Source organism: Poecile atricapillus, chromosome 4 (genome assembly GCF_030490865.1).
Source record: "Poecile atricapillus isolate bPoeAtr1 chromosome 4, bPoeAtr1.hap1, whole genome shotgun sequence".
NCBI classification, from domain to species: Eukaryota; Metazoa; Chordata; class Aves; order Passeriformes; family Paridae; genus Poecile; species Poecile atricapillus.
The window spans coordinates 35210088-35224038 of NC_081252.1; the positions used below are offsets into that span (position 1 = coordinate 35210088).

A 13951-nucleotide genomic window follows, 5' to 3' on the forward strand; every position below is an offset into this window, starting at 1 on the left:
TATGATGGCACAGGGAAACCATAACAACCACTTTAGCCTCACTTATTCATGTCTCTGTTTATAAAATGAAGGTAATCATTATTAATAATTCATCATTAACTGCATTATTCTACCTAAGTGTTTAACTTGTTCATTAGCTGGAGGCATATGCACTTTGTACACCTGCTGCACCAACCACATTGTGAAGTCCCATTCACTGTTGCAAAACATCATTCACTGTTGTCTGTTTCAGAGGAAGAACACAGCCAGTGTCATTAAAGGGAAGTTTTCTTACTAGATATATTGTTTTCTCTTTTTATAGGTATTTTCTCAGTGCTCAGCTTGGCATCTGAATGTACCACTCTTGCTGCTGAACTTCCCAAAGTGTCTTATGTGAAGGCCTTAGATGTCTGGCTGATTGTTTGCCTTCTCTTTGGGTTTGCATCCCTGGTGGAATATGCTGTGGTTCAGGTAATGCTAAATAATCCAAAGAGAATTGAAGCTGAAAAAGCAAAGATTGCCAAGGCAGAGCAAGCAGAAGGGAAGGGTGGAAATGCTGCCAAGAAGAACACTGTGAATGGCACAGGGACTCCTGTTCACATCAGCACTTTACAGGTAGGAGCTGCAAAGCTTTGTATGCAAAATCAGCATTCTTCTCTATTAACCCAATTCCAGGAATATACTGTTTGTAATAATTTTGAATAGTGCTTAATCTTGGAAGGGGCGAGGACATAAAGAACATGGTGATAACTAATGGCTAGCAATCTGACCAATTGGTCCCTAGTGTTTTGGGGTCAGAAGTTCTAAGTGAAAAATTTGTCTTTTAGTATCATAGCACCGTGGTTGCTTCTTAGCTTTAGGTAAATAAAGTAGCAAGCAGCTTTACAGTTGCTGTTTTTCTCATAATAAATAGCAGCTGTCAAACTGTAACTATTCAGAGGATAGCACTCTCAGGCAGTATTTGCTGAGAGCATACTCAAATAACACCCAACTCATTGCTTTCCTCGGGATGACCACAGCTGCACTGCATTGCATACCTAGGAAGCCAGGAACCCAGAAGTCGTGGCATTTGTAGACAAAAGTCCAGTCTGTTTGTGTCAAACAGTTCCTGCATTTCTTGTGTTGCCAGATGGAGTTTATGTGTAAATCAGTCAGATTTCACTATATGGTTAAAGATGACGTGTACATCTTCACTCAGGACGAAGTTTTCCATTATGTTGCTGATATTTTAGAAGTCCCTGTTTGTGCTCCAAGAGTTATGAGACATCCCAGTCCAACTGCCTTCAGTCCTAAGTGATATTTACTTGACATTTATTCTGCAGGAGAAAATACTTTTTTCTACAACACGTCTAATATGAATTTGGCTTTTCCTTTTCAATGACTCAGCAATTCTGTTGTATAAAATACAGCTATTAGGCTAGATCCAAGTGGTAATATTGGTACACTGTGACTCCAATCTTTCTTTAAGGAAGGAGTAGTTTATGCAAGAATGGCTGAAATCTTGTTTTAGTATCAAGCTGGGATTGCCTCATAACTAATTGCCCCCAGTCCAGAAGAGCCACAGGTATTGCAGAACAGTGCACTTAACCACCATAATTCTCATCTGATAGAAGAATCTTTGGGAAATATAGACAACTACTTTTGGTAGACAAGTAGTCTGAGCTTAGAGTAACCCCATGACTGCTTTGACTTGTGTCACGAGTAATTCCCCAAACCCAGGCAACATGAGAACTGAGTAGAAAAAAAATGGCTCTGCTGCGGTTTTGCTTCCCCTGAGCTGAATGTGATAATTTTGTGTTCAGCAACCTGCAGGTCCCAAATTCAGCTGTTTCTTCTGACAAAACAGTTGCAAAAAATCCAACAGAGCAGCATATAATATATTTTTCCTATTTCCAGTACTTAAAATATGTTGTGTTTAGCTTGATAAGTTACAAGTTTAACAAAAATTACAGTTTTTCAGTAGTGTGAACAAAACTAATTGCTAAATTACTGATTCTTCTTGGTATGCTCACCCTCTAAGGTACATGCCATTGTCATATTCATGTGGAAAACAAAATTGTGTATGTACAATCACCTATGCTGTGCTTTCATCTTTTAATTTTTTTTCAAGAAGGCATTGGTATACAGTATGTTTTAAGACTTAGAAGGGGAATAATTATTCACAGAAGTTCAGTAATGTTCCCCATGAATGGTATCTAGCAGTAGGCTGAAGGTTTTTAGAATTCAAAGTTCAGTTTGCCCTCCTCTCATAGCACCTCCCCTCCATGAACTTGAAATGTCAGCCTCAGTTTCTCATGTTTGACTTGCACTTTTCAGGGTCTTTCCAGTTTGTTATGAGAAATCTTTAATATTCTAGTAGCTTCTGATGACTTCTATACAGACATTTACAAAAAATTTATTTGCCAAGACATAGTGGAAATAAGTATTCCATGCTGTAAAAGTTTATAATGTGGCTGAGTGGCTCATGGCTAATGATCCAGCTTGAATTAATCCACCTGCTTTGAAACACAACCTACCAGAGGAAATGTATCCTGGGCTGGTAATTTCTGGGAAGATGACCAGGCTGAGATAGAGAAAGGTCCCAGACCAATGAATCATTTGACATCAGGATGTGGTAGGACAGAGATACTAGATTTTATATATTTGAAAGTTATAAATCTGCCTCTCTGAACCTGCTGCTGCATTGGAGTACTTTGAAAATTCTCAGCCCTGGAAAAGCCTGTACTGAAGTCCTAAATCAGAACAGCTGTAAATCTTTTGGTAGCTCTGACTTCTAATCCAAAACTAGGCCTGCCCCACAAAATTTGGATTGCTCCCATGCAGTAATGGTAAATAGTAGTAAATGCATACCAGTAATGATCAAGTAGAGAATGCATTCGTCATATGGAAAATATGTGAGGGAGAGAAACATTAAAGAAGCAGGTAATGGAAAAAAACTGGATGTTGAAAGGCATAAAGAATACAAAACAAAAAGAGGCCAGAGTGCTGTCCCAGAACTTCAGGAGCTGTTTCTCACTGGGGTCATGGAGGATTGTGTGGGAGGCAAGAGCAAATACTGTGCTAAATGTCTGAAAAGACTTAGGTGGCCCAGTGTATAACTTTAGGAGAAAAGGATGACTTATAACTGCAGCCCTGAAATAAGTATATGTCCTATAGAAATGTTTAAGGATGTTCTTTTTCCACATAGGAGGTGATATTCAGGCAAAAGTGACTGAGGGTGTAGCTGGAAATGTCAGCATAGCTAGGCTTGAAACAGTGGATAGAGCAGATGGGACTTGAAGGTAAAGCCAAGGGAAAATCCAGGGAAGCAGAACACTCCAAGTGGGGAAAAACAGAGGGCATGAGTAATTCCATTTATAAGTGTTTCTCCTGTTTAAATTAAGCTCTTACATATTATGAAACGTTAACTGAATGGTGCTGATACATATCTGTAAGTTATTAGAAGGGAATAAAATTTTAAAACAGAAGTTACTTTCTGTCACTTTAAAATGCTCCTGATCCTGATGCTGTGGCAGTTTGTGTTCCCTGAGCAGCAAGCTGTGCACCTGCTGCTTTTGCAGTGTTGCAGCAGTGATGTCTCTGCAGGAGATTTGGGGAAAGGGTCTGCATGTAAGGTACAGGGGAGTTGCTGGGTTGAGAAGATCCTTGGTGAGAGGAGGATCAGAGGGAAGCAAGTGGGACAATCAGGCATCTCTGGTTCCAGTCTTCATGGAACAACTTGCTTGTTGTGTGCTTGCTCCATTTGTGAAACTTAAATGGCATCTGGAGATTTGGCATATTTGATTTTAGTAAAAAACAACTGTAACAAAACCTCATGATAATCCCTAAAAATACAAGCAGCTATTGTTCCATTTTTAGGAATAAAGGCATTAGCTTTTCAGTGTATCCTAAATATTAAAAGCTTAATGTAATTCATAAATGCAGGCTAGGAGAATAGATCCTCTGTAACAGAACCTGCAAGGGTCAACTGAAAGTTTTCAGCAGAAAGCACTTTTGTCACTGTGTCAAACAGTTTGTGATCACGACCAATAATCACCAATGGTGACAGTGAAAATGGCAAGGTGAAAAGAGTGCTCACAACTTGCCGATCACCCAAAGATGGAGAAAGGCTTCCACAGATGTATAGCTACTTTACCAGATCCTGGAAACTGGCTGATGTAAAAGCTGCATGTTGCTAGCATACGCCAGCCCCTCAAGTCCAAGCTTTATGAGTCATGCTCCCTCCAACAAAAACCCTTGAAATGTCAGTGCCATTTTAAACCCAGAGGTTTATCAATATGACTGTCTGATTTAAGTCAAGTGGTCTGTCTGTCAAGATCACCCTGAATCTGTAGGGAAAAGAAGAGAAAATAAGCACTTCTGATGTGTATTTCTAGGAGAAGCAGTGGCTATGCACTTAGAGGCAAAAAGCCATGAGAAAATACAGCTTGGCTCCCTTAGCTCATAGTGGCTGAGACTAGATGCTGTTCTAAGCAGAGGAGAAAATTATGCAGTCTGGTGATAACTGCTTGTACTGGCTTTTTATTGGGAATCCTCAGCAGGAGTTTGCATGTGTTTCCTAGCAATGAAACATCATACAGTGAGAAAAACAAGAAAAAAGGGAAATGTTTTGAAGATGAATAATTTCTTTTTTTCTTGCTTTCATTGCTGACGTGATTACAGTGAGAGATTGCACTGTTAACTATAACAACACCCCTCCGTTTGAAAAGCCACATTTTCATCACGTCCATTTATAGAAACTGTCCCCCACAGATAATGTGCTAATGACTGGAGAGAACATTTGCTAAAAGAATGGTTCTGGCAGATGATGAATAGCACTAGGCAAGTTGTGGTAATAGCTCTAATACCAGTTATTTTTAAAAAGAAGTGGTGCTACTGCTTGCTTTATCTTGTCAGAGCCAAATCTAGGCTCTGAAACGTGAGATGGGTTATGTTCATCTCTACTGAGTTATAATGTACTTGGCCACTGGTGGTGACCTGTGGTGACCTAATCTTCCCAGGGTTTTTCCCCCTCAAGTGGCTCTCCAGACTCAACTTTTTTATTGTAGAACCACCAAAAACCCAGCTTACATTTTGCCTTGTACGTAAAACCACAGGCTGCAGCCTATTTTAATCGTTCCTGACAGCATTTCAGGTACAGAGTAGGTACTTTCTGCTCCAGTGACTCTCACATTCATCCTTGGAGATAATTCAAAACATGACTGTAAAAAGGCCCCGAGCAGTCTGCTTTGAGCAGGGGGTTGGACTAGATGATCTTCAGAGGTCCCTGCCAACCTTAGCCATAATACTGTGACATTTTATGTATTAATATTTTTTGTCCTGTACTTGGCATGGAATATTTGGAATGTGGTAACATATTCCTGCTGAGCTGCATCAGAAAATATACTGAGTGTGAATACAGACTGATGCTAAACAATAATTACTTTATTGATGATCTACTATCTATCATTATGGAAAGAGCAAGAGAAGAGCAAGAGAAGAGCACAAAACAAGTGCAAGAGAGATGAATAACAGAGCTTGTTAAAAAACTCCTCCTTTGTTTTGTGTGGAAGCCCCTTGCAGAAGTGGCAGCACTGGGGACAGATCTGCATGCCAACAGGAGGCTGGGGGCACAGCAGCACAGGCAAGGAGGATGTGCTGTGCAGGGCAGGGAGGGCAGCACTACACTGGGGAAGCTCTTCAGCCTGAGGGACACGTGCTGAGCTTGAGAAGCTGCCAGTGCTGTGGCACGTTTGAAGCCTTGCTAGGTGTTATGGACAATACATTTCTGCTCTCAAAAATGGTGGCTTTTGTATTACACTTCATCCTGATAGAGAAAGAGGACTTGATCACAGGATGAACAGTCAGTTGAAAAGGATCTTTATTCTATTTGCACAAAATAAATTGAATCAAGTCAAGGGAATTTTTGGTGCTGTGAAAGGTCAGATTTCACAAATTTGAGAACTGTCTAATCTGGATGGAAGAATTTAAACAAAATGTATGAATGCTGCTGGTGAGCTAGTAGTGTTCAAACCAGATGTAAAGGTACACTAATTTAAGAAAAACCCCGAAACTTAACAAACAGCACAATTGAAGGCAAACTACCCAAAGATTTAAAACTAACTCAGCTTCAAGCATTTCTCTTTTCTTCTCACTGGCAAGTGGGAGGTGAGAGTAATAAATATAAGCTGAATTCAATAAAATAATTGTGTAAGTAAGAAAAGAGATATATGCATAGCATAACTGAGGGAAATAGGAAGTTACTTTTCATATACAGCAAGAAGATAAAACCTTGTGAGAAGAGTAATGGTACTATACTAGGTAGAGGTGCTGTAAGTATCAGGAATTAACAGAGAAAAGCATTGAACAAATATTCAGCTCTATGTCTGGGGAAAAGCCACATATATTCAAACTGTGGATAAAGTAGTTCTCATTCACAGTAGCTGATGAGAATGTTAAACAGTAACTATTAGACATTTTACAATCAAGATTTCAGCTTAAGTTGCGTCTAGAATTTTTTACAGTGCTGGTCTATGAGTGCTGTGGAACATTAATATTGATTTTTTAATAAATCCTTTAAATCTGGGAGATTTCCAAAATACAGCAAGAAGCTAAGTTTATGCCAGTACTTTTAAAAGCTAAGTGGCATAACATGAATAATTATAAGCCTGACATCGATCAGCGGAGAATATTGCATAGCTTACAGGGGCTGACTAATAATTATTGTTTGTAAGTATTAATTATCTTTATTATTACTCATCATTCACCCCCATGTTAGCTAATAAATGGGTCAGTGAAATTAAAGTTGATCTGTGTGTTTATTGTTTCAATCAAACAGAATATAACTTTTTAAAGTACGATCAATTCGGTTGGCAGATGTAATGATCAGAAAGTAAGAAACTCTTCAAGAACATTTTTCTTGGCTTCATATTTCAGCCCGGTTACATCATCTGAATTATGCAAAATCAAGGTTAGATTTGTTACCATATCTATGTACCAGCAGTTAATCAGACTAGCTATAGTCATGCCTCATGTGTGAATATTGAAGCCAAATAAATTCAGATTAGAAATAAGGTACATATGTTTCTGAGGAAAAAGGTCATGGAAAAAATTCTCCATCCTGGATGTTTTTAAAGGAAAATCTAGTGTAACTAGTTTGGGCAGTAAATGTGGAAAGTGAGGAGGAGCACCAGAAGCAGCAGAGGCAGAGTTGAGGAGTTAATTGCTCCTCCCTGCCAGTATGCATGCATGAGCAGCACTTGTTCTTTCATCTCTTTCTCCATTTTCTTCTCACATTATTCCCCTGATTCTGCAACTAAAGGCATTCTGAAGAGGCACACTTGCTGCAGCTCTGGAGCAGCAGCAGGTGCTGAGCTTGGCAGCAAGCACCAGTCTGCCCAAATTTTTTTAAAGGTGAGAAACCATCATCACAAGGGGTCTTATAGATTCTCAGAGGTGTTTTTAGGTACTACTGAGCTGTTCTTCAAAAGACAGGTGTTCTGTCCATCCTACCAAACCTAGACAAAGTGGTCCAGTTCTGGAAGAAACAGGGAACTAGGTCTGTGTTTTGGGCCAAGCCCCAAGAGCCATCACCTTCCCGTGTTCTCCTTCCCCCTCCCCTCCCACCAAATCCATGCCAGAGGGACAAGATGTGGCTGCTCAGCTCTCCCTTGGGAATGCAGGGTGTCCCCACACTATCCCAGAAGCCTTCCCTTCCCAAACAGCTGCTCCCCATCCCCTGCTGGGGAAAAGCCGTAAATCTGGTGGAAGCATCCTGTGGGTTGGGTCTGGCCCCCACAGGTCATGATGCTGGGACAGGATAAGGCAAGTGATATCAAATATTTTCTGTGTCAGGATGAGGTCAAAAGGACATAACATTTAACATTTTACTATTCTTTACACATCTTCAATGTAGTACAATAAAATCAAGTCCTATGATTTTTTTTTGTACAGAAAAGATTCTTGTAGCCTTTGGTAATTTTTTTGTCCAGTAAATGTGGAAAGTGAGGAGGAACAGAGGTATTTTTAAGATTATTGTTGGGCTTCTAGCACAAACCAAGACAAAATTAAAAAAAAAAGCAGATAATAATATATTTTATATTGGTACATTGACACACACTATATTAGCTCACATTGTTTAGGGAAAGCTGTAAGTCGACCGGAGTGAATTTAGATTAAAACAACAGAAGCATTGGAGAGTTGAAGAGAAATATGAGAAAAAATTTAAAAATATGTTTAGGCAGCAGCTGAGTGTAGTAAATAGAAGAATGTCAGATTTGTAAAGCTGAGGAAATAGATGAAATTATTTTCAAAAGTAGTATATACTTATTAAAGAAAAATTTGGGCCAGGTTGCTCATACAAGGAAAATTGTGTCACCCTGATAAATCAGTACTCCAGCTGACACTGAACTAAGCAGAGCTCTGTGTGAACATGCTGTGAACAGTTCTCTGCTTATAAGGCAGAGGTGACCTAGAATCCGCTCTCAGTCCTGAATGGGAATGAGAACCGACTTGTAACAGCCTTTAGGGGAGCACTCTAGATACTGCAGTTGGAACAGGAATATTCTGTGCTATAAATGAGAGAACTTAGGCCACAATTAGTGTCACTGAATTTTACAACATATTGCTGGTAGTATGAGGAATGGACTACAAGTTTTCAAATCCAAAAGGAGGCCTATGATTTCATACAAGATTCTATTTCTTGTAGTGACCTTACTAAATCTTGCTAGGTTTGACCATGGAAAAAATCTAATATTCCTGTGACTCTTCAGTTAACATGCACCCCAGTCTTGCAAGTTCATTTTTCATTGCACAAGGGTCTGCTTTATGTCTTTATTACCTGTGTCACTGGGTATGATCTGATTGGAAGGAATGTCTCAGATTGGTGAATAATAGCATCCTGTCACCCAGGGTCACACAATCATGTTTATCTGTGTCTTAGTCACCACCATACTAGACAGCGTGCCCCTGCTATTCCAGTAATGAACACTGTCCTATGCTGTCAGGTCTTTGAGGACTTGGAGACAGTTGCAAGAAATTTGTACGTATAGTTTTGTCCTACCTATCTTGTTTTTCTTCTTTATAACATGGAATCTTGATTTTGTGGTGGTTTAGGAATGGTATTCTCCAATTTAATTCTCTAATTTAGTGCTCCCACTAAAACCACGCACTCCTCCACACACTCCACCTCCTTGCTCCAAGTGGAGGCACAAAAGGTAAAGATCATGGTTTGAGATGAGAAAAATTCACTGAAAATGGCAATGAACTAAGAAAATGAGCAGTTGACAGCAATAATATTAATAACAAAAGGTGTAAGAAAATAAATGATTCACACAGAAAAATTCTCTGACAACAGACAATATTGGATGGCTCTCTGCACATTTTGTCGACCAGAAGGAACATCTTTGTGCCAGAAGAGAATTTCTTTCCTCAGCGCTGGCAATGACATGAGGTGATACAGAGTAACCTCTGTGCCCTGGCCATGCCTCCTCCTGGCTACTGCAAAAATTAACCCTCTCCTGGCTGGAACCAGGACAAACCTACACCTCTGTTTAATGCACTGGTTTCAAAATGTACTGCTTTCATGAGAAATAGAACTCTTGAAAATTTGGGAAGGTGTATCGACTTTTTTCAGAAGGAATAGTGCCATGCTTCTCTTCCACCTTGCATTAGAATCAGCTTTGTCAAAAATAGGAGTAAAAGCCCCAATCAAAGTTTAAGTTTCTTCCGGACTGCCTCAGTTCTTTCCATGCAGGATAAGTTGTCACTGTCATAGAGAAGCTAACAGTATTCTTCAGAATATTTTTCATTCATTCATAAACCTGGTACTTTTTTATGACACTATTATTATTATTTTAGTAGTTACAAAATATGACCATGCAAATATCCCAAATTATCAGCCAAAAACTGCAGAAAAGCAGAGGTGGAGACAGGTTATGGTAAAACACCTGGGAGTATTGTGAAGGAGAGACAGGCTAATGGGTAGAAGGAACAGGCAGCTTTTGGAATAACTGAGTTTTATTGTACCAGTGGCTTCAAGAAGCCTTAGTAAAACTTACATTTATGTCAGTTGCCCATGGGTACAGCCTGATTTGTGACCTAGCATTTTCTCGACTAACACTCAGGTTATATATGTGAACAAATTCACTGTCTGTATTCTTTTTTCTTCTTTTTTTTTTTTTTTTTTTTTTTCCCTCTGCTTTCCTGAAAAGTCCAATTGAAGTGAAAGTTTGGGAGGGGTTTACCCAAGTCACAAAGCACAGTGCCTTGCAAGTAGGCTCTAAATCACTTCAAGCTCCCTGAATAGGGTTGGTTCTCCTAGAGATGTGTTGAATCTGAAATAAAAACTTAATAAAATCCAATCAAGAGAATAAAGGAACCTTTTTTCACTGCAGAAAAGGGTATTGCTTGATCCCCAAGAGCACTAAAGGAGCTATAGGAAACACAGGAGTTCTGTTGTTGTATTTAGATTTCCCAGTTAAACGCTTCTGCAGTGCTGAGAGCAGTGTTACACCTGTGTTACCTGTCTTTACAGAGGCACTAAGCTCCACAGGTACAAACAAAATGCTTCTCACCATGCAAGTTGGTCACCATAGGATGTGGTGTAGGATCCTGACCTGATGACCTCTTTAGAACCAGAACAAACTGAAATTAATTGCATCAAACATTGAATTTCAGGGCTAATTCTGACTATGGGTTTCAGAGATCAGAAAAATGCAAGTATTGAATAATATCAGGCCTGCAGGTTCATCAGTACAGAATCAATATCCAAAATACTCCCCACAAAAGTTTTCTCTCCCCTTCTACCATCTTAAAATGAAGGAGTCTAGCTATAGCAGATTGCAGAGCATGAGGCACCTTGTGCATGAAAAATGACACAATTATGAATGTTTGGATTATGTTGATATGATTGACTGATCATCCTTAAGTACTTTATAACATAACCATTCCACAAATTAGTCTGATGTAATGTATCCCTATCAACAAGTAATTTCCTATGTGTTTGTTTGCAGTGTTCTTTAGCAGCTGCATGAAGTTTGCTAATGAGATGTGGTGAGTCGATCATCATTCCCCTCATTCTTTATTTCATAGGTTGGTGAGACCAGATGCAAAAAAGTTTGCACTTCGAAATCTGATCTGAGATCCAATGATTTCAGCATCGTTGGAAGCTTGCCAAGGGATTTTGAATTATCAAATTATGACTGTTACGGGAAGCCCATTGAAGTCAACAATGGGCTCGGGAAATCTCAAGCCAAGAACAACAAGAAGCCTCCTCCTCCCAAGCCTGTCATTCCATCAGCAGCAAAGAGAATCGATCTTTATGCAAGAGCACTGTTTCCTTTTTGCTTCTTGTTCTTCAACGTCATATACTGGTCCATATATTTATGATAAATCTTTTATTTTTTTTCATATGTGTAAAATATAGCCCATTTCATTATCCCTTCCCAGTCATGAAGGCCACTGTGTGAAATTATTTGCATTTGCAAAGCAATATGTTGCATCTTGATGCCGTGCGATTGTACTGAACATATGGCATCTGAAATTTGAATGAAAGCATGACACTGCAATGTCTGTGCTCTGACCAACTTTGTATATAAATGTACAGCATACATCCTGCTTTAGGAATATATATGAAGGACGATGCCTACTACATTATAAAGCTGAATAATGCTCTTCAGTTATTAGTAACATACAGAAATTTAAAGTGTTTCTGACAATGAAACTGATGTGCACGTTGAGTATTATTAAAATCGTATTATAGTATATGTAGTATTTAACAGCTTTTCTGCTGACTTCCAGAGGAAAAAGAAACACCCATCAAACATCTTGTTCTTGTATAATTTCAGCTGGCACTGTTGAAGAAAAAGCTAAGGTGTAATTATTATTATTTAGACTTTGTAAGTGAAGGTAGCATCAAGTAAGCGGATCTTGTCTATGTGGAAAAATAAAGATCAGAGAACTACTAATTTTGTAGAATCAGCTCATTTAGGAAACATACCCCAACAACTGTGTCCATGAAGCAGGCCCAGTTAAGTGTGTTAGAATATGCTGGCAATAAAACATTGGGGAAAATTTTAACTGCTGTTTCTTTAGCTACCTACTAGTACATAAAAAACAAATGGGCCACTTTCTAGACTAAAGATATCAAGAGTTTTGGAGAGGCATCACAAGATGCGGCTCCGTATCAGTTTTGTTATATATTTTTACATCAGTTTGTCCCCTGGCTCAGCTTCTGTAGCACCTGGCAAGCCTGCAGTATGTAAGTCATAATTTCTTTGTTGCTGTATTGGACAATTCTTACTTGATTTGTTTTGTTTATCCCCTTGAAAGCTTTCATTTTTAACAAACCAGTTGTCAAGACAAAATCCCATTTTCACCAATAATTATACCTTTTCTGTTTGCGTGCTAGCTAGCACACAGCCACCAGTAGGTGTGAAAACGTGTCCTAAGGTCTAAGAGGCTGAGACTCTCGGGCCCTGGTGTGCCTATGTGTTAATTAATGGCTGCCCTCACCAACTCATTGATCTGGCTGCTATGTTTTGGAGAATAAGGTCCTATGCACTAAATAGTTCTGATAGGAGCCTGCTTTCCATTTCCCAGAGGAAAATGCATGGAGACTACCTTAACATGAGCTCCTTGGTATGCATAGGGCAGGAGCTGTGGTCTCCTGTGGATGCCAGGGTGCATCCCTTCGTAAGGGTGAGTCATGAGAAGAAATGTGGCCAAAAGAAAGCTGCATGTAGGTAGGCATGTGAGTAGTGTGTTTCCTGAGAGCAGGGATTTGACCTCAGCCCATGAGAGCATGCCATACACATCTCTGCTGGTAGAGATGGGGCACCAGAGATAGTTAAAACATGAAAATAAGCCACCTCTCACTAACTTTGAAATTGATTAAAGGAAATCTGGACTGTTGGCTTCTCATAGGCTAGGAAGGGACTGGTTTAAATACATGAAACCTTCCACAGTGTGGAAACAGACAATCCTGCTTGTTGTGCTACACTTCTGGCACGTCCAGGATGTGTTGAGCTGATGTAGACCACAAGTGGACTGTTGGATCACTTGGGACTTGCCCACAACAAGAATGTTGTCCACCTACAGCAATCCTGTGCAAGCAAAAGGTCAAAAGTGGGAATGTAAGAAGAGGAATGGCATTCCACACTGGCTTTACTGGACATCTGGGGAACCTGCATGGCCAGAGCTTTTTCAAACCACTGCCACTTTGTGATCAACAGGCTGGCTGCAGCAACTCACATTTGGGTGGAAGAGATCTGCTCTTCACAGTATGGTCACATGAGTTCCACCAGCTTCCTGGCCACTGTCTGATAAAGGTTTCAGGCAGCCACTCTACCAAGTGGCTACAGTTTGTCTTTTGGATTTCTTTATGATCCAAAGTGGAAGGTGAATCCCAGATGTTATTGAAGTGTGTTGAACGGGGGCTGAGGGAAATTATATCTTTAAGGTCTAGTTCAAAGTTTTAATATTTCTGTTAGTTGAAGGTAATTGCAGAATTGTCAGAGACTCTAAGAAGCAATAAGGATAAAAGAAAGAGAGAAAGGATGGGAGGGGGAACTTTTATACATACAGAATGGTATATTTATAGACATTATTTATTCTCATACTTGTATTTTTTCTTACAGTACTGGAAGGCAAAAAATAATTACCTTGTGTTGGAAATTATATGAATTTTGGAAGATAATTTTCTTGTTAGAACTGTTATTAAATGATTTATCTGTAATTAATGTCCACATTCTATCTGTAAAATCTCAATTATAGATTTTATTGTTAAATTAATCTTTGTTCCTTCTTGCTTTCCTGCTTACTTGATGGCTTTTGTGTTTTATCATAAAACACTTAATCAATAATACACTGTAATTGCTTTCCAACTCACACAAAGGGAAGCAAGAGGAATGCATATTGTTCAGATAAAGGTGTTTTTGTTCATTACAGCACAAAAACTAAGGCCAGAAGCAAAGTTTAACATCAAATTTGAAAC

General features: G+C 39.3%; 1 protein-coding gene across 1 annotated transcript in view; it reads left to right on the plus strand.

Annotated features, from left to right (window-relative positions):
• GLRB (glycine receptor beta) overlaps nucleotides 1-13749 on the plus strand; it is a 93387-nt gene extending 79638 nt beyond the window's left edge. Inside the window, exons 12-13 of the mRNA XM_058838573.1 lie at nucleotides 302-594; nucleotides 11050-13749. Of these exons, the coding sequence (XP_058694556.1) occupies nucleotides 302-594; nucleotides 11050-11346 (590 nt within the window). The 3' untranslated portion in view covers nucleotides 11347-13749. The remainder of the gene's footprint in view (nucleotides 1-301; nucleotides 595-11049) is intronic.
• Nucleotides 13750-13951: the final 202 nt, after the last annotated feature.